Raw genomic sequence first — 22,293 nt, 5'->3', positions numbered from 1 at the left:
TTCGTCATTTATTTTAAAAAAAACCTTCAAATACCATTCATGTTGTTTTTTTATTTTCTCATTTTAGTATTTTGTATTTTTTTTTTTCGACAGCAATTTTGTTAATTTTTATATTAAATCAGTAACAAAATTAAAACCACAAGATACTAAAGTGAAAATTCGGTAAACAAACCGACTGTCCCTATCGCAAGTGATAAAGGGCTTAGTAGTTGATACCCGAGGTCCCGAATTCGAATCCTAGTTGATTTAAATTTTCAGCTAAATTTATTTTTAAATGAAAAAAACAAAGCGGGTAACGTGCTACTTATCTCTCAAAAACAAAAAATCGGTGAACTACAAAGTGTTAAAGTAAATATTCGATAAACCAAAAATAGGGGTATTTGAAGTTTTTTTTTATAATTTAACGAGGAGTTAATAGAGGTGCTGACAGAAACAAAAAAATGAAACCACAGGATATTAAAGGTAATATACTTTTAGGTAGCGTTTGGTTCGAGAACAAGGGGAGGAATAAGCCTTTGTTCCTCCCTTTGTTCTCAAACGCATCGTTTGGTATCCGAAAACAGTAATTCTCGGATTTCTGTAATAAGTCGGTATAAGGCTAGAACTATTGTTCCACATTTTTCCTGTAACAAGCTTATTTCCAGGTGAGAATAAGATTAATTAAAGTCTAAAAATAATTTTAATTATGGTACTAAATAATTAATTAATTTAATTAATATACTTAAATTATTATTTATCGCTTAAATAATAAATTAATTTAGTATTTATAATTATTAATTCAATTATTATTAATTATAATTATTAATAATTTATTTATTTATTTATTTATTTATAATTAATTAATTATTAAATAATTTATTAATTTATAATTAACTAATTTATCATTAATTTATTCTTATTTAATTAATTTTTTANCTTGTTTTCAGGTGAGAATAAGGTTAATTAAAGTCTAAAAATAATTTTAATTATAATATTAAATAATTAATTAATTTAATTAATGTATTTAAATCATTATTTATTGCTTAAATAATGATTTAAATTATTCTTAATTTATTATTTGTTTTATTATTAATTAATTTATTTATTATTTATAATTATTAATAATTATTTTATAATTTATTATTTAATTTATTATTATTTAATAAATTTATTATTTATTATTAATATTAATTTATTATTATTAAGTAATATTTTGATCATAATTAATTAAATAAAATAATTTTAACTTAAAATTATAACTCTTATTTCCTTTGTTCTAATCTAACTATTCAAACACTATTTTTTTTTATTTCTAGGAACAACACAATTTTCATCCAAATACAAAATTGGTCTAGTTCCTGTTTATACCTGAACTTGTATCTATTCCTGGAATAAGCAGTTCTTACTTACACCCGAACCAAACGCAACATTAAACCATAGGATGCATAAGTGAGAAAGCGCGAAACTATAGAAGTGATATTGGAAGTTTATCCTTTATTTAAATTAAAGAGGACTGCCAATGGTATCTCCAAATTTCTTCTAAAATATTGTTGATGACAAGATAATATTATTATTACACTCTCAATAATAATTGCTAAATCTCAAACATTATTATTAGAGTACGAATATGATGCTTCCGGAAGCACTATTTATATGGTCCTTTTAAATTTTTAACCGATTAATTTTTTTTATCATTTTTAGTTCTTGGTTTAATATTATTTTTTTAAGGAAACCACTAAACTCTAGACCGTTTAGTTCGGGGTTAAGAAAAAACTAGTTATTTTAGGGATAGAGTTAAGTTCAGGGTTAAGGTGGGGTTAGAGTTTTTTTGTGTTTAGTTGGGGGTTGGAGTTAGTCCGGCATAGTGAAAAATAGTGTTTGGTTGGAGTAGGTGAGATAAGAAGGATAGTGAGTTATTATAAATAGAAAATAGTGTTTGGTTGGGGTTTGGTGGGGTTAGGTGGGATTAGCTAACCCGGAATAGCCCATTTGAGGTGGGGTTAGCTAACCCGACCCATTTTTGGGGTGTTTGGGGATAATATGGGGGTTAAGGGGTTATTTCACCTCTTAACCCCCAACCAAACAAAGGCGGGACCACTAAATCCTAAAAAAAAACTACTATAATTCCAACCCTACAATGTTTGATCCGAGGGCCAAAAAGTTAGAAGTACCAATTACTTTATGTTTCCGAAAGCTAGTAGCTCAACACTGTTATTAAACCCTAAGCTACATCCTCAATAATATTGTGGGATACTACTTACTATTAAAAATATTTTAATTTACTTCTCAATATCCAAATTTTTTTAAAAAAATCTAATCCCATTAGTATTGATTTTTTTAAAAAATCAATAAAAATATTTCAATCGTCCAAAAATAAATAAAATATTTTTAAAATTTTGAAAGATATATTAAATATTATTCCTAAAGTAAAAGTCATGTCAGCACTCAAAATCAAATTTCTTTGACAATTTGCACCCGCGAGCGAGAGACAGACGACAGACAGTTATGTTGCCAGCAATGAGTAAGATACGGCGGTCAGCAGGGATGGAGCTATGTGTAGGCCCAAGGTGGTCATGGCCCCCCTCGACTAGGGATGTAAATGGATACGGATACCCGAATTTTATCCGAATCCAAACCCGAACGAAGTGGATTTTATTCGATATAAATGGATATGGATTCGGATATGGATATTAAAAAACAAATCTGATGGATTCAAGTTCACGTACGGATATTTTTAAAAAATACGAACTCGAATCCAAACCCGAACCCAACCTGAACCCGAACAAATTTGATATGATATAATATATAAAAAAAAATTCAAACCATTAAATCCAAATCTAAAGGCCAAACAAATACTTACACTTTTATAATCTAAATCAAAATACATATATCTTTATAACCCAAACCCTAATATTCAAAAATCAAACCTTTCCATTTTCTAAACCCTCTCCATCTCCGAACCCTAATAGTTAAAATCTCAAATTTAATATGATATAATATATATAAAAAAAATTCAAAACATTAGATCCGAATCTAAAGACCAAGAAAATACTTACATTTTTATAATCTAAATCAAAATACATATATCTTTATAATCCAAACCCTAATATTCAGAAATCAAAACCTTTCCATTTTCCAAACCCTCTCCATCTCCAAACCCTTAATAGTTAAAATCTCAAAAGAGAATTACTTTGAAGCCTTCTCATTTTTCAAATCCTTTCCATCTCCAAACTCTAAAGTTAAAACTTTAAAAAAGAACTAAAGAAGTGGTTGTAGACTTGTATAGCCTCTTATTCATTATGTTCCAAGAGGGTATTTTGGTTTATTGTTTTCTCTCCTAGAACCACAACCTCAAACTTAAGAGAAAAAAAGATGAGAATTTTTTTAAAAAAAATTAAAAATTAAAATTGCTTCTTTGATGTAGATTTTTTTATTCTTCATATATATCTTTTTTTTCTTATTTTTTAAGTTTAGCCTTTTAATTCTTGTAGGTTGTTGAACAATGGAACTATCTCTTTTTAAAAAAAATTAAGAATTTTTTTTTAATTTTTATCTTAATTAGTATTTTTAACTTTACTCTCTTAGATCTTGTGGTGGGTTGTTGGACAGTGAAACTATATTTTTTTTTATTTTTAGAAATTTTTTGTTTTTAGTCTTTTTATAATATGTTTCGAAATTTGGTAAATATTTTTTAGGTTTGGATTTTCGGGTTTAGAATCGGGTTTCAGATTTTTGGTTGGATTCAGGTTTGTTTCGGATTCGGATTCGGATTCGGGCTTTCGGGTTCGGGTATGGGTTTCGAATTTTTGGTCAGGTTCAGATTTGGATATGGATTTTAAAATCCGTCGGGTTCGGGTTCAGATTTCGGATTTGGTAGTCGGGTTCAGGTTCGGGTTTTTAAAAACACGCCCCAAATCTGATCTGCTGACATACCTACCCTCAACTTCTCAATATTTACTTTATAGTCCTTGGTATTAATTCAACTCTCCTTTTGAGATAGCTGTGGCCTCCCTAACTTTTCAATATTTGCTTAATAGCTTGTGGTGTCGGTATAATTCTCTCTCTCTCCTTATTTGTATACTCTTTTGTAAAGATGAAAGTATATTAAGAATCTCTTATTTATATATAGAGCATTTTGAAATATGTTTCTCTGCTCTAAAGTTTTTGTTTAATGATTTTTTTACTTCTAATTATCTTAGGTGAGCTATTTTTTTAAGTAAATAAAAGATTACACTAAATTTAATAGCCATGTTAATTTTATTTACTAAAATAGTAAGAAATTACTATTACATTTAGTAAAATTTTTAAGTTATTTGAATGTAATAATATAAACAAAATAATTAGAAGCTAAAATGTCTGAAATAAAAAAATAAAACTCATATTTTTATATTATTTATTTAATTAATATTTTTTATTAAAATTTTTCACTTAGGTAAAATTTTATTTATTTACTAAATTTTCTTTTTAAAAATATTTTGGCCACTCTCATAATTGAATACTAACTCGGACATTTTTTTTCAAAATACCCTATAAAATTTTTTAATTGGATAAATAATCTCATGAATTTTTTTTTTTAGCAANCCACGTAGAAGCTTCTCTTAAAGACAGTGAATGAACCATCTTTATGAAGACAGTAAATGATCCATCACCTTTCTAATTTTTTACAAAAGCGGTGAATCATTCACCTGCCTTTCGCTTATTTTCTATATCTCATATATAATTCTAACAAACATATAAAAATTTCAACAAATCATATATAATCTTAACAACTTGAAAATCCTAATAATTTATCTATACAATTTTAACAATCAAATAAAAATTTTAATAAATCACATATAATCTTAAGAATATGAAAATTCTAATAATTTTTCCATATAATTCTAACAATCAAATAAAAATTCTAATAATCCACGTATAATCCTAACAACCTCACTTTTTTCTATTTTTTATATAATCCACGTACAATTCTAATAATAATTATGAAGACGATAAATCATTAACTGTTTTAATGAGTGCAGGAACGATTCTCCGTCTCTAAGAGAGAGGCCTGAGAGACTTTCAGAATGTGGTGAATGATTCACTGCGTTTCGAAAAAAAAAATCTACATGACACCTACGTGACGAAGAGATCTAGAATTAGCTAGCAAAATATAAATTTACCAAAATTATTCACAAATTATAAAATTTTAGAAGATTATTTTGTAAAAAAATCCTCGAAAAAGACAGTGAAAAAGATGAAAGGTTTATGAAAAGAAGTAACCATCATCGATCTATGATTGGTTACAAATATTCAGTTTAAGATTTTAGAAGTTTGAATCTACTTGGTTGCGATAACAACGTGGTACCAAATGCAGGTGATATATATAATAAGCTAAGACATTTCAGTGTTCTTATGCACTACAATTTGTTTCGATAATCAACTAAAAGTAAGTATGATAATAATATTATGAGTAATTTACATTTTTTGTTATTACAAGACGCGTGATACTTTAGTTATCAAACTTTAATTAATAATTTTTGGCTCGAGCTTTGATGCATGTAATATTTTAGTTCGCAAACTTTTTTAATAATAATAATCATCGGCAAAATCAGAATTAGCTTTATTCAGACTCTATTCGACGCACAACTTAAAACAAACACAACTTTTAATAAATACTAGATATTTTCCATTTTTTTTCGAATTAAACAAGTGAAAAATTTTAAAAATGTTTCGCAAACCTTTTGTCCTAGAGAAAAAAATTTTAGGTATTTTCGAGGAACCAAACACTCCCTGGATAAAAATTTAGGTTTTTTTTTTTTTTTTTTTTTTTTTTANTCCCATCAAATTATTACACATGTTTTAAAAAATTAAATTTTATTTTTTTTTTCTCATGGAACAGAATTTATTTTAGTCCTCAAACTATAAACCAGAATTTATTTGTTTAGTAAATAAGTTTTAAATAATTCTTGAGGACGAATATTGAAAATTGTGAATAGAATTTAACTATATTTGATAGAAATGTTTTACAAAATATAAAAAAAAAAAAAGAAATGTCCCGCGGTGGGTTCGTGGTGGGCTGCGGGCTGGCCTTATGGCATGGTAGCACACATTTTGATGCAGGCCGTCCCATGCCGGGTTGTGGGCCAAAAAAGAATGGCCCAGTATGGCCCGCTCATGGGGCACGGGTGGGGGCGTTAACGGGTTGGATTCGGGTCAGATTTTCAAAAACTCCAATCCGAATCCGGCTGACTGCCAATCCGAAACCTGAATCCGAATCTGACGGCTTTGAAAAATTCATATCCAAACTCGAACCCGAATCCCACTACCAAATCCGAAACCCGAATCCGAATCCGTATCCGTATCCGAATCCAATGGATTTGCAAAATTCATATCCAAACTCGAATCGGAATCTAACCACCAAATCCAAAACCTGATTCTGATTCCGAATCCGAATTTGATGGATTTTAAAAATTCATATCCAAAATTGAATCCGACCAAAAATTCGAAACAAAAAGAAATCCGAACCCGATGCAGTTAATTCTTTTTACCATATTTCAAAATATATTACGTTAAATTTAAATTTTTTTAAAATAAAATTTAAATAGGGCATCAAATATTTATATTTATTATATAATGTAAAATCAATTTGAGTTCTACTTCGGATCAGGTAGAGATAAAATTCATATTCGAACTCGAATCTGTCGAGTTTTTATTTTTCATATTCATATCTGAAAATATATCCGTTTAGTATCGAATAAATCCATTATGTTCAAGTTCGGACTCGGATCCGAATGAAATTTTAGGGATCCATATCGTGCTGTGCCGTGCCGGGCTAAGCACGGTCCCTTAGTTGTAGGGCTAGGATTGCTCTTTAAGAATTAGTGGTGCAATTTAAGCGACAGTCCGTCGAGTTTCAATAGTACGAGATGACGGAAAGGACTTGCATAAATTATTGGAAAAACTTCAAATGCTGCCTCTGTGGTTTTGCAATTTCTGTGGTTTAAGATGTGTAAATTTTGTATTCTGTGCTTTTATTTTTCTCTTTTTATTATTCCCTCTACTAATTTTTTTTTATTAAATTAGTGATAAAGTTAAAACTAAAGGGTACTAAAGTAAATATTCGATAAACTATAAACAGGGTATATGATATTTTTTGCATATGATTTAACCAAAAATTTAACTGAAAGACTGACGAAAGGACAAAAAATAAAACCACAGGATACTAAATTAATATACTTTAAAGCACAGAGAGAGCGAGAAAGTACGAAACCATAGGAGCGATATTTGAAGTTTATCCTAAATTATTTATACTTTTTTGTATTCTTTTGAAAGGTCGGGGAGTTAAACGAAAGAAAGTATTTTGAATCAATTCATTTATACTCTAAAATTGACTTTGATTAATACTAAATTTCATTTAATATGAGTCTCAAATACTATACTACTGAAAAAATTGGTGCAACGCTGGGAATTGTGACTATATATACTATTTATAGCATAAATTATACATAAAACATAAGTAAAAAAATTATTAAAATAGGTATTAATTAAACTATAGTTCAATAATATTTTTGACATAAGTTACGGAGTTCAAAATTCTATCCTTTTTCAACATCACACATTATGATCAAGCTTATTCTATATTTATCCACGAAATTTTTTAAAATAGTATAATATATACATTACATTTTTAAAATTATAAAATTAATTTTACAAATCAGAATAATATTTTACTAATTATATTATTATATATGTTTTTTTGAATTTTTATTGATTTTGTGTGCTTTAAATTGTACCTTAATTTTAACAAGATAAGAATGAATCAAAAAGCGAACTAATACTAATAACTTTGAATGCAATTTGAATAGCAATTAATTTATATAACTTCGAATAGCTAATTTTTTATTTAGTTTATAATATGAATATTTTTAAGTTTCAATTTATGGCATTAACCTTGTTAGCTTAGTACTTATTTCAATTGTTATATTAGATATTAAAAATTATCAATTTTGAAATCGCTTAACCGTTAGGCAATTGACATAGAAAAATTATAAAATTTAACTTTTTAAAATTTAAAAAATTTAAAATATATTTAATAATGTCAATCTAGTTTACTTCAAGATATATTATAGCTTTACTATGTTATATAAATAAAGAACAATAAAGGAGTGGTTTTATTATTAGGTTTTTATTTTTTATTTTTTGAAAATCATCTTACACATTATGAGAATTTATTAGCCAACAAAAAGAAAAAAAAAATAGTGATCACTTTCTCCCTTTATTTTAATTTTTAAGAAGATATTTGTTGGCCACTTTAAACTACAAGCCACCCAACAATAATAATTATGATAATAATAATAATAATAATTTTCATAAAATAATATATCTAACCACATGGAATAATTATTTATAAAAATAAAAATAATACCAAATAAGGTCTCAAAATTTATCATCTTTACATAAACCTACTATCACATCACATAATTGGATTAACCATTAAAAAAATAAAAATCATTATGCTCTACTTGGTCAACAAACAACAACTACCCAAGAAAAAATAAAATTAAATTAAATCAAAAAAAATTCTTACTTTGTCCCTGTCTCAATTACCTCTGTAAATTAAAAATTACATTAATTACCTTCATGCACTTTACTATTATTTCAAACAGATTCAAAATATTAGAATAAATATTGTGGAATTTAGCTGTAAAATTCAGTAAAAACAAATTGTAGATGTTTAATACATTATAAAGTAATATAAAATTGAAAAAAAAATTAAAAATTATTAATTTTGATAGTATTAGCAAAACAGGATATTTGCGTTATCTAATTTTATACAGGTCCCTACAAATATAATAAATTACTAATATGCCTCTATAAAGTTGAACTTTTATTTTTTATTTATGTAAAAGTCTTAATGTTTTCAAATATATCCCTACCGTTAAAATTCGTCAGAAAAATTTAGTTAACCATAGTAAGTTAATGAGGCGAATTAATCTTTTGACCCCTCTTCAAATAAAATTGGGATTTTCGAAAGGACATAAATGCGGCAAAAAGGTCATTTCACTTATAAAATAAATAGTATTTTAACGGTAACAAATCAGAGGAACATATATGAAAAAATCAGGACTTTTACGAGGACAACATATAAAAATTAAATTTTATAGAGATATATTTGTAATTTACTATATTTGCAGGGACCTGTGTGAAATTAATCCTAAATAAATAATAATATACACCGAGATGACACACACACAAACAAACAAAAGAAAAAAAGAAAAAAAAAGAAGGGGGGGAGAGAGGGAGGGAGAGTTAGCACGTGTCCCGCACGTGCCGGATGTGGGCACCTCGGAGCGCGTGCGTGCGTGCGGAGTCAGGTGCTGGCGGTGCTCCGCATGGAGTCCCTGGAGCGGCCGAAGGAGCGCTCGTCGATCCGGTCGAGCTGCGGGCGCCAGGCGGCGCGGCGCGACGGCATCGGCGTCCAGGCGGGGAAGGGGCGGGGAAGGGAGCGGGCGGGGCTGGGGCTGGGGCGTTTGGCGAGGGCGGAGAGGCGGTTGAGGAGGCAGGCGAGGTCGAGCGGGGAGGAGTCGGAGGAGAGGAGGGCGGCGTGGGGGAGGAGGAAGTACAGCCGGCCGGGCTCGAGGACGTCGTCGGGGCGGAAGGGGCGGGGGCCGGAAGGGNGGGCCGCCGTGCACAGCACGTGGCGAGCAGGCTGCTGCTTGGCGCGGCCGGTGACGTCGCCCGCCGTGACGGGCGCGGGGCCGAAGTCCTCCACGTAGCCGTTGATGTGGACCACGCGCACGCACTCCAACGCCCGCGATTTCCCGCACGAGCACGAGCACGACGAGGACCACCCGCACCCCATCGATCCACCTCCTCCCCTCGATCGATGCTATCTATCTATCTATCTATCTATCTATCGAAAGTGCCTTCTGCTTCTGCACGAAGCTAGCGCTTAAATTAATTTTGTGGCCAGCGAGAGAGAGAGAGAGAGAGGCGATCAGAAGGGTAGGAATAATATATAGGAATAGTACGTAGTAGTTCGGTGACATATATATATATATATATATAGAGAGAGAGAGAGAGAGAGAGAGAGAGAGAGAGAGAGAGAGAGAGAGTGAGTGTGTGTGTGTGTGTGTGGCGTAGGAGGTGGTGCAAGTGGAAAAGAAGGAGTTAAACTACTGAAAGGAAAATTTAATTCTACACAACAAGGAGCTGTAATTTTTTGACTCATTTGGCTTGTAAATTTTAGAATTTTATTCTAGTAATATAAAAAATAACACTGGATTTAGAAAAAAAAAACCTGCCACGTGGGAATAAATGGGAGTCACAAATTTCCCTTAAATATCATTAATTAAATAAATGTGGACCCCACCTTGAGTGTGAATATGTAAATGGAAATTCTTTAATGTTGTGACTATGTAGATGCCGTGTGCAAAACTGCTGTGGACCGAGACCAGGTCCATCCACTCACCACTCCATCTATTTATCTTTCATAATTTAAGTTTTTTCTATAGATAAATAATTAGTTTGTTTATATGGCATCAGTAACTAAGTAAGAGATGTTATATTATTTTTACATCAATGATACGTAGTATTTAGTCGACAAAATTATATTATAACACTTAATAGCAATAATTTTAAATCTTCTAAATAAATTAAAATTTAAAAACCAAAATGTTACCTGCTGTATAATTTTGAGGACCAACGTACAATTTAAATTATCTTTCATAATATATATAATTTTAATAATTTTGCATGACACAAATTAATATGTTTAAAATGGAGAAAGCCTACAATATAGAAGCTTATATATATACCATGCACATTATCTATATCCAGTCAATCATAACAAATAATTTATTTTGTTACATGGGATCGGTATGAGATGCTACATCACTTTTACATTAACAATGCGTTAATATTTAGTCAATTAAATTTAATTATATAATTTAATAATAATAATTCTAAAATTTAAATAATAATTATGATAAATTAAAATTTAAAGACTAGGGTATTAACCCCTTATAATTTGAGAACCAAACGTACAATTTACTCTAATTTTCATGTTATATAATATAATTTACCATTAAGATTGAAAATAGATTGAAAATGACCCATCCACTTGAGCTAAGTTGACTAGTATTTTCTAAAGGTGGAGATTGGCTACAAGTCAAATCACTGAGTATACTCTTTTTTAAGTTTAGGGCAAGCTTTAATTATGGTTTCGCACTTTTTTTACTTTCTCACTTTAGTATTATATGATTTAAAGTGTATTAATTTTGTGCTCTATGATTTTTTTTTTTTTTTTCGTCTAGCTCCTCCGTTAACATTTCATTAAATTTTATACAAAAAACTTGAGATACCCTATTTTGGTTTATTGAATATTCACTTTAGTAGCTTTTAGTTTTCACATTATTACTGATTTAACGAAAAAAAAATAGTGGAAGGAATAATAAAAAAAAAAAATAAAACCACAGGGTACTAAATCATACACTTTAAATCATAAGGTACCAAAGTGAGAAATTGCGAAACTATAGGGGTGATATTTGAAATTCTCCCTTAAATTTATTGTTTATGAAAATTAGTAAGATTATAGAAAGGGGATTAGTTTTGCCGTCACAACCACTCCATAGACTTTTTCTTGGGCAATTTTGATAAGAAAGAATTGGCACACATTACACCCATTGAATAATCATAACAACAAAGCATTTTACTGTTCCTTTTAGGGTCTTTTTGTTTTTCTATATAGGAAATTAATGGAGGTTTACCTGTTCTCATATTAGTTTGTCAATGATGTAAAAATTGAAGTTATTCATCATTAAAACTTCAATATTTTCTTTCTCATTCCTTTTTTTTTTTTTAGAGTTTGAGTTTTGATCAAAATTAAAATTTGGTAAACCAGACACCGAAAGTGAGTATTTCGTCATTATCATCTTGAATAGTACACGTACTTCTTGTTAACATGCACATTGCACACCACTAATTTATAATTTATTTTTTGTTTATATATATAAGAGAGAGAAACATAGCAAAAATAATATATTAATCGAATCACTGCAATCTCTGCAGCTTTTCACCTCATATGTATAACGCATATCCTCACAATCTCAAACATAGCCTAGAAATATAAACTATTACTATTTTTCACTGATGACAAACGACAAACACTATCTGGACCAAAAGAAACAATAGTATTTTCAGAGCAAAATACACCACACCTTACCTGATGATCGAACAGATTAAGTTACTGATGCAAGATTGGATAGAAAACTGCTAAAGAATGCTAGCTGCTTACGGTTGACGGTTTACGGGCCCTTTTACGACCCACCTGTCTCTTTTTTCTTTTCTCCTTTTGTTGCTCTTTTATCTCGCTGTTACGTTTCTCTTTTTTCAGAAAGTCTTGGATGCTTCCATCTCATTTGTTTACTTCATCTCTCCTTTATTGAATGAAGCGAATAGCTTGCTATCTTTTCTCTTAAAAAATAAAATAAATAAATAAAGACAAACTACAGACACTGGACCTGTGGATGCATCCTTGACAAAAGTCCTTGTAAGATGATATGGATTTGTCTATTATTATATTAATATTATGTAAAAATAAGTTGGAAATAGGCTATACAAGACATAGCAATTAATGTAGAAGGATGGTGCATTAATTTATCTTTTTTGCAATATGTTAGGCTCCTTCCACTCTTTGAGATCTATATAATATAATATGGGGACATTGGATTTAGTTATATTTAGATCTATATAATGTGTCCCTTGTCCAAATGTGTTGGTTTAGAAGAATCAACACTTTTTAACTCCCTTTTTTAAAAAAAAGTTTCCAAATCACACTCTTTGAAGAACCAGTCATTTGGGTCCCTTTCAATCTCTTATTTGTTTCCAATTTCCAACTCATACCTTGTGGAGAACTGGTCCAAGGGTTTAGTGTTTTAGAATTTATTAAAAGATATTTATTAAAAAATTTATAAGGGTCAAATTTGTTAAAAAATATTTATCTCATTTAAAAGGTTTTATGCTATATTTTATATATTTATCCTAATATTGTAAAGTTTTATGTGCTAGTTTGATATGAGGTTAAAAGTTGAAGAGTTAAATATTTCCTCTGTAATATTCTGTGAAGTTAATATTTTTTTTTGCAAAGGAAAAGTTTTTTTTAATGACACTGATTGTGTCCTGAATAAAAGTAAAGGAAAAAAAAAAGAAAAAATTTTAAATAACACCTTCGTGGTTTTATACTTTCTCATTTTACTATAATGCGGTTTAAAATATATCACTTTAGTATCTTGTGGTTTTATTTTTCTCTTTCCGTTATCTCCTCCGTTAATTTCTCTGTTGTATCAATGATAAAGTTAAAACCACAGAATACTAAAATAAAAATTCGATAAATCACAGAATACTAAAGTGAATAGTTTTTTTTTTTCGAGAGAGAGAAAGGTAGCATGCTACCCGCTTAATTCGTTTATTTTATTTAGAAATAAACTTAGCTAGAAATGTGAATCAACTATAATTCGAACTTGGGTCTCGGGAACCAACCATCAAGTCCTTTTACCACTTGCGCTAGGGACAGTCGGTATATTAAAGTGAATAGTTAATAAATCATAGATGGGGTATATAAAGCTTTTTGTATATAATTTAACGGAGAGTTAATAAAAGTACTGATAAAAATTATAAAATGAAACCATATGGTACTAAAGTGATATACTTTAAACTATATGGTATTAAAATAAAAAAGTGTAAAATTACAAAGATGGTATTTGAAGTATACACAAGGAAAAAAAAAAAGTAGTGAGAAAAGAATGGGAGAGAATGTGAGAGAAAGAAAGGGAAGAGAAGTGAAGAGAAAGAATGGAAGAAAAGAAAAAAAAGAAAAAGAAAAAGAGAGAGAGAGAGAGAGAGAGAGAGAGAAAATGAAGAGAGAGAAATTAGAAAAGACAAAATAAGGAGAGAGAGAGTGAAGAAAAAAAAGTGAGGAGAAAGAAAATAAAGAGAGAAAATTGAAGTCCAAGAAGAGAGAAAATAAAGAGAGTGAGAAAAAAAAAAAATGTTGTAATAAGACTCAAAATTTTCTCACTTATTTTGTTGTCTTATTTTCCTCCTTTAACCTCATTTTAACATAATCCTCCTAAATTATAAAAATTATATTATTTGAAGTTAAAACCACTGTATATCAAATCAAATATAATTAATTATAGGAGTAACATTTCATTCCATTTAACCTCATAACAAAAGTAATGTCGTGTCTATTTATATTTTTTTTATTATTTCCTTACATGGTAATAATATAAAGTGTTAGAATTGGATAGCGATTATAACTCATGAGAAAAAAGAAATTAATTTATAAGTAAAATAATAACTATAACAGTTAAAAAATAATAATGAAAAAAAATGTTTTACAGTAGCGTATGAGAAAAGTAATAAACTTGTGTGTGAATAATTAGCATATTTTTATTTTACCATTCTGCGATTTTAAAAATTATATGTAATTATTTTATACTTTTATTTTTATTTTACCCAAATAAGGCGTAATCAAATAGAATAGTAAAATAACAATTTTTAAAAACTACATGAAAGTATCCTTTTTCACAATAAATTCTAACAATAAAGTTAAAAATAATAATTAATTATAATTTTTTGAACCATGGAGTGGTAAAGTGAAAACAGACAAAAGTACTAAATACTTAAGTGTAATTTTTAAAACTGTGAAATGACGAATTAAAAATATGCTTAATCCCAGGGGGCTAAACTGAAGTTTACTTCTTTTGTTTAATTGTAATAAAACAGCCAATTTGCATAAAAAATTCAGTTTTGAGCTTTTGCAAAAATAGACCGTCTTTTTGAATTTTACAGATTCAGACCGAATTTTTAGAAAAATGACCAAAATACTCTTATTTTATTTTCGTTCTTTTGTTTTTCTCGACGGAGGCAGAGGCAGCCCACCTCGCCTCTATCTTGCGCACCTCACCCTTGCCCACGCACCCTTGCCTTCCTAGCCTCCAACCCTGCCGAGGCTGCCCTGCAACCCCTTTTTTTTTTTTTCTCCTTCCGACCCTCCTCTATCACCTCCCCAGCTCTTTATGGCAGTAAAGAGAATAACATCGCATCCTCTTTCTCTTCTTTTTTTTTCTCTTCGACCCCTCCACCATCTCTGCAACCCTCCATAACAACAATGAAGACAGTGCTGCGTCCTCTTCCTCCGCCTTCACCGGCGCAGGCACTGCCACCGACGCCGAAGAAGAAAAACTCGAAGCGAAAGCGAGTAAAAGTGGAACCAAGAAAAAAAAATACAAAAAATAAAAAAATAATTAAAATATAAAAAAATTATTTTTTTCTATAAAAAAATAGAGAATCAGAGATAAAATAAGAAGATGATGAAGTTGCATTATTTCAGAGTATCGTTGTATTGTTTTAAAGAAAATTTACACTTTTTGAGAAAAAATTAGACTTTTTTAAATGAAAGTTGTACTCTTTGAACGAAAATTTTACTCTTTAAGCTAAAATTACACTGTTTCTCCTCATTATTCTCCTTCCTCATTTTTGTGCACTTCTTCTACACCCATCTCTTTTTCACCCTCCACCTGCACCTTTGTTTTCATTTTCAAGGCTCGCCATCTTTTCCAATTTCACCGTGCTCTCCTCCGTCTTCACCCGCGCTTCGCTGTCCCCGGTGGGCGTTGTGGGCTGCGTGCCCCCTCCCTTAGCGAGCTTCTCGGCGCCAAGAAGTGCTTCCTCTTCGTCGACAGTGGTGGAGGTGAGGACAAAAAGTTCCCAAATATGAATTTCATGGGTGGAAAATCTGCCGGCGGAGATAGAGGGCGAAAAAGAGTGGACGCAGAAAAAACACACAAAAATAAAGAGGAATAAGGAGAAATAGTAAAATTTTCTAACAGTGTAATTTTCATTCAAAAAGTGCAACTTTTATTTAGAAAAATATAATTTTTCTCTCAAAAATATAATTTTTTTTAAAACAGTGCAATATTTTTCTAAATCAGTATAAGTTTATTTTCTTTTTTTCTCTCTGATTCTTTATATTTCTTGTAAAAAAATATATTTTTCTTTATATTTTTTTTGTATTTTTTTTAAACTCTATTCGCACCCTCGCTTCGAGTCCTCCTTCTCTGGCACCGACGTCGATGTCTACACCGACGAAAGCGAAGGAAGAGGATACGGAGCGCTGTCCTCATTACAATCATGAAGGGTCGCGGAGACAGTAGAAGGAGATCAAAGAGTAAAAAAAAAAAAAAAAAAAAAAAAAAAAAAAAAAAAAAAGGATTGCAATGCAGCTTCGCTATAGTAGGAGGCGAGGATGGCGGGAAGTATGCACAGGCAAGGGTGAGGGCATGCAGGACAGAGGCAGAGGCGGCCGCCTTCTTCGGAGAGAAAAAGAAGGAAAAAAAAAAAAAAGGAAAAAAAAGAATATTTTAGTCCATTTTTAAAAAAATTCGATCTGAATAACGGCCTATTTTTATAAAAACTCAAAACTTGTGAAATTTTTATACAAATTAGCGTGATAAAAGATATTATTTAAAGCACCTTCCTTGGTAAGGAAAGGCTTAATTGTATTTATTTATTATATTATATTATTTTTTAAAAATATTATTATATTATTATATTTTACCAATATTTTAGAAATATTTCATAAATAAACTTAAACTAAATTTATTTTACCAATATTTTAGAAATATTTCATATCTTAACTGTATTTTAGAAATATGTTTATTTTTGTCTTGTACCATTCGTTTTTCATAAATATCGCTAAATTTATTATTTTAGATAAAATCCAACAACTGTATTAAAAGGCATTATTTTAGTGAAGAAAAATGTAATATGAATCTTCTGATAAATAAATTCATTAAGAGGCATTGTTTTAATATTTTATCTTCAACAGCCCCCCCTCATATTTAGGCATTGAAAATTTTAGATAAGACTCGAAATAAAAACTTAAACTAAATAAAACGAGGAACTGATGAGATTTAACTCAGGACCCTTGAGTTGATATCATGTGAAACCACAAATAACTCTCAACTCCCTCCAAGTACAGGAGTTTTGAGATGAACCCCTCAACGTAAGCCACAGGTAAATTAAGCCATTTTAGTCAAAAAAAAAAAAATTCCAAATTCTCTCAAATTTGTTGGTAAATTCATCAAATTTAATAACCAATTGAGCCATTAAATTTGACAAAACTTTTAACATAACTAAATATGAAAACTCAAATAAAAAATTTAAAACTTGGGGGAATCTCAATCAAAAGAATTAAAAGCCGAGAGGTTCATTTCAAAATCGCCTATAGTTGAAGGGGTCTCTATACATTTTTGCCACTACAACATGGTCCCCCAGGTACTTAACTTCCTAAGTATAGGAGTTATAGCATGTAAGAAGCACCTGTTAACGACAATTAGTTAGGGGTTGGAACTAACACGAATTATTCTAACTACTTTGGAGGCCTTTTTATGGCTATATTTCTCAAATAAACAAACGAGTTAGATGATAGATTCACTTGTTGCAGTTGTTGTTGAAATAAGTGCAAGAGCAAAATGCCTTTATGTGGAAGGAAAAAGTAGTTCACCAATCCACTAAATTTGAAGATGAAACAAGAGAAATAATAATAATAATAATAATAATAATAATAATAATAATAATCTATACTAATCTATAAATCCCCAATATCTTGCTGACGTGGTGTTACCTCCTTCTCCCAAAACCGCTCCCTTCTCATCTCCCAAAACTGCTCCCCTCTCATCTCCCAACCCCCGAGACCCCTCATCTTTCAACCCCCGAGACTCCTCATCTTTCAAAACCGCTCCCTCCTCATCTCCCAAAACCGCAGCAGAAGATTAACCAATTACAGTGCATATGTAGAGTGGTGGACTTTGTTTTTGATGTTTTGGTGTTGTATTTGAGGGGGTTATTTTTTTCCCTTTGATTTGCTCGCAATCTGTTTGTGATCTGGTTGTTGAACTTTTAATGCTGCGGGTATGCAATGGATGTGAATGTTGAGAGGGCAGAGGATGTTTTGATGCATAAGAGATTGCTCGAGGAGGTCCGCGATCCCTCCAATCGGTCTGCGTTTTTCGTGCGAGTAGTTCAGGTGAATGATTCAGGGAATCCATCGTAGTCTTGCTCTTGCTGTTTTAAGTTTTGCAATTTAATTGGTTAATACTGGTAGTCATGGTTTTGTTGTTATTTTTCTGGTATTGCTTTCAGAGAAATTCTATATTTAGTGTAACATATATTACATTTGCTAATATGTCAAAATCACTAGATGCTTTTGTAGTGTTCCTGAGCTTTGGATAGGATTGGCTTCAGTATTATAGACTGGTCGACATCTCTGGAGAGTGTCGGACTGAGTCGGAGTCAAGTCTGCACGAATTGGATGCAGAATTGGACTCGGCGCACTCAAATAAGCAAAACTGGAGTTTTGCCAGATTCGGGCGCCCAGTACATTGTTAGGGTCGCCCAGAAACGAGTGTTGAATTTAATTGAGACTGGAAGCCAATTCGGATCCCAAGTTCCGGGCGCCCAGAAGTGGGTCCGGAAATTTCACCTCGTGAATATCGCTTGCTTCGACGCGTGGCAGGGCGGTAGGTGAGTTCCGCCGGTGCCGTTTACGGGCGCAGCACACCGCGGGCGGAGAGTCCGAAGGGCCCGGTTTGTGCTGTCGGGATGTTCTGGTCGCCCAGAACATGGTTCCGGGCGCCCGGAAATGCCCGTTTCTGCAGGGACACTGGATAGCAGCTTGAGTTCCTGAGGCTTTTTGGATCGTTCTAACTCACTATAAATACTTGGTAAGCGTCCCTTTGCTGCTCTTTTCTTCCCTCCTTCACAGAGAAACCCCTCTTAGCCTCTCAAACCTCGGATTTGCTTCAAATTGCATCAAGTTCCATTGATCCAGCTTGATGGTGTGCTGATTCTGCAGTTCTTCAGCGTCGACCTCCAGTGTTTTGACTCGTGTGCGACGTAGGAAGATCGGATCTCGACGAAACTTGGTTTGCTGGATTCTAGACTTCCAGAGGAATCCACGAAGCCATGATTCACAGAATTTAGTGAAGGTTAGCTCAGTCGAACTCAAGTTTTCCTCTGCTGTTGTTGCTGTGGGCAGAATTGTAAGTTTTTGAGTTCTTTTTGGGGTGAACTTTGGAAGCAGGGGCTTTGTGGAGTTGAGTCACGTTCACCATCACCCAGCACTGGAATTGGGACCTTCTTCACCTGATTTGGAGTTCATTAGGTGAGTTTTGACATTGGAATTGGGATTTTTAAGCTTAAGTGCTGTTTTGCTGAACTTTATCGTCGACTGTTGGTATTTCAGCTCGTACTCGACGTAGGAGCATCGGATTTCGACGAAACTTGATTCGTTAGTTTCAGGACTGCGAGAGGAATCCACGAAGTTGTTACTTGTGGATTTTGGTGAAGGTTAGCTTGGTCGAAACCCTTCTCTTCTCTGCTGCTGTGTATTTGGACTGAATTGTGGATTTTGATGTTGATAGCTTGGAGATAGCTTGATTGTGAGACTCGGACATTTTCCGTCGATCCAGCAGGTTGTGCCACAGCCGAGGGAGTCCCGTGCTGCCAGGAATTGCATTAGAGGTGGGTGTATCATCGGTTTCGCTCCTAAGTGCATGTTAGTCAACGTGTATGGTTCGATTGTTGTAAATCATGCTTTAATTCATCGATTAGCATTTTTGAATGTAATATGAATGTAGAAGCATGCTGAAATGAATATTTAGATTATACATGTTGGACTTGAAATTTGACTTAGGAGAAAACCTGCGTTTTGACCCGTCATATGCTTAAACTACCAGATTTAGCTCTAGGAGCCGTGTTTCGATTGTATCGTTGCCGTATTAGTGCGATGGATACCTGGGGTAGTTTAGATGGCATTTACGCTCGTGCTGAGGTGCCGAGCTTATTTTTCAGCAGAGTATAGGCTGTTTCGGGTCATTGGGTGCCGTTCGGGTTAGCGGTGGACCCAGATTCTTGTTTTGGTCACAGATTGTGCCGAGGGCACGTGGGTTTGGTTTGTAGACCTGTTTTGACCCTGTTCACTTGACTTTGGCTAGTTGGAGCCTGTTTGAGCTCGACAGAGATACGCTGCATACTCGGTTGGGTAGCGCCCACGAGTGCCACTCCGGAGTCAGGCTTGTGCTTTTGCGTTGGTGTCGCTCATGCCAGTTGGACTTGCTCTCCACGGACCAGTTAGTGTGGATAGAGCCTGATAGTCGCAACGGGGCAGGGACGGGTGTATTCACAGTCCCGGGGACGGGTATGCTTACAGTCCCGATTGGATTGGGTCAGATTTGACATTTCCTACAGTTGGTTAGTGTAGAGCATGATAGTGTAGTGATTGATAGCGGTAGAGTGTACTTCCTGCTTTTCCTACTATTCTTGCTCCCTTCTGTAGACTTAGTGGGTGGACCGATGTTGTTTTGGGCGGTACCCACTGAGGACTACTTGTTTTTACAGTAGTTCTCACGCCCAGTTGTTACCTATGTTTTTGCAGAGCCACAGGTTCCGGCTGCTGCACCGTCTGCGGACCAGGATCGAGGCAAGGGCGTCGCGAGTTAGAGCCCTACCCGACGTGCTGAGCTAGAGGTGCCCCTACTGCAGGTAGATGTTTTGTTTCGAGTTTATGTACATAGTGGACCTAACTCGCCAATACGAGTAGCTTTGTATTTTGGATTTGGACTATGTATATGAAACTCAGTTGGTTTAATTTCTGTTTTCTCTAGCAGCTCCCTACTACTGTTCGTAGTAGTGTTTGATTTACAGGTACAGCTATCGCTTCGTATACAGAGAAAATTCCTTTGTATACGGCGGATTTGTCGGCGTGCCCGGGAAAAGTGTAATCCGGGGCGTGACAGCTTTACGGTACATTTAGTTGAAAGGAGAGGAGAGAGGCGACGAAGGGGAGCGGGGAGGGGCGGATGGGTATGAGGAGGGTGCGTGATGCGAGGTCGAGAGCGGGATGGGGATCACAATGCCTGTCGCGATCTCGATCACATCACCACCGCTGATGAGACTGGGGTGAGGAGAAAGAGGAGAGAGCTTGAAAGAAATTTAGATAAAAAAGAAATAAAATTTTAAGTTAAATTTTAAAGAATTTAAGAGAAGAGCATAGAATTCGAATTGATGTAATGGGGAAAGACATGTCTTTAAAAATTTTCTTCTACCAAAGAGATGGAATAGGAAATGACACATCTTTTAGGATAGGTTGGAGATAATTTTCCTCCTTAGTCGCCCTTTTACTAATTTGTGTACTCTTTTTTAGAATTTTGTTTGCTAATTAGTTTAATTTTTTTTTTCACTTTTAATGTTCATCTAAATTTGTTCTTATCTTAGCTTTGTCATTGAGGTAATATATGTCATAGAAATTGACTTGGTATAAACTTATTGTATAAACTTATTACCCTTAGTAATAGATTTGTTTTTTTTAAGATGCAAATGACATCGTATTCAAATGATGTTGTTCTTTTGAGCATTTTGTCAAATAAGTGTTATTTTTAGTGTATTAATTTTCTAACAAATTTATGAGAGCAGTGATTATTATTTTGATCTAAGTTGTGGATAGAGGCTACAACTTCTAAAAATATTATTTCTCTTTTTTTTTTGTACATTACTGTTCATGAATAAGTCATTTGAATCACACAAAAAATTAATGGAGAAAAATTATCTAAAAAAACTGATTAAATTAGCATTTGCATCAACAAACTAAATATAGTATATAGATTGTTGGCTTATAGATATATGAAAAGTGGGCTTTTACAATTTAACGGTAGTTAAAAACTAACTATTATTATTTTTAAATTTATTTGTATGACTATCATATATTCCTTCATACTTTTTCTTCTATTCCTTTACATTCCGTACTAATTCTTTGATGGCATGACAATTTGAATGTCCATAAACAAATGAAATAATAATTGGCTTTTAAGAGAAATCTAATTTAAATTAGGAAAGATAATAGGATAGATAAATATCTTTATATGATTAGTTAAATGTGAATTTGAGCTTTTTTTTATTTTTCTTTCATTATTTATTATCTTTTATAATATTTTAAATATTTTTTTATTTCTTTTTAATATTTTTATTTGTTTGTTAAATCTGTAGTCTGTAGATTTTTACTAAACCATTTCTACCCGCCGCATCGCGCGGGTCCTACGCTAGTAATAATAATAATAGAATGGTTAATGTCGCTTTTCCTATGACACCATAAATGAAAGAAAATAAAGCTTCAAAAGATCTAATGCCAAAATCAACTATAAACCTGGAACTTTAAAAAAAAAAAAAAAAAAAAAAAAAAACAGTACATTTTACAAGCCAAAAGTCAGAACAAAA

The 22,293-nt window shown here is 32.3% G+C and overlaps 1 protein-coding gene across 1 annotated transcript; it reads right to left on the bottom strand.

The window, feature by feature from the left end:
• On the bottom strand, positions 9,200–9,945 carry LOC109712076. The gene has a single exon (XM_020235504.1). The coding sequence runs from the start codon at positions 9,818–9,820 to the stop codon at positions 9,329–9,331; it is 492 nt and encodes a 163-aa protein (XP_020091093.1). The 5' UTR covers positions 9,821–9,945; the 3' UTR covers positions 9,200–9,328.

This window comes from Ananas comosus, linkage group 6 (genome assembly GCF_001540865.1).
Source record: "Ananas comosus cultivar F153 linkage group 6, ASM154086v1, whole genome shotgun sequence".
In the NCBI taxonomy this organism is placed as follows: Eukaryota; Viridiplantae; Streptophyta; class Magnoliopsida; order Poales; family Bromeliaceae; genus Ananas; species Ananas comosus.
Note: the sequence above shows the minus strand (reverse complement) of the source record. Positions and strands in the feature narration are given on the sequence as shown.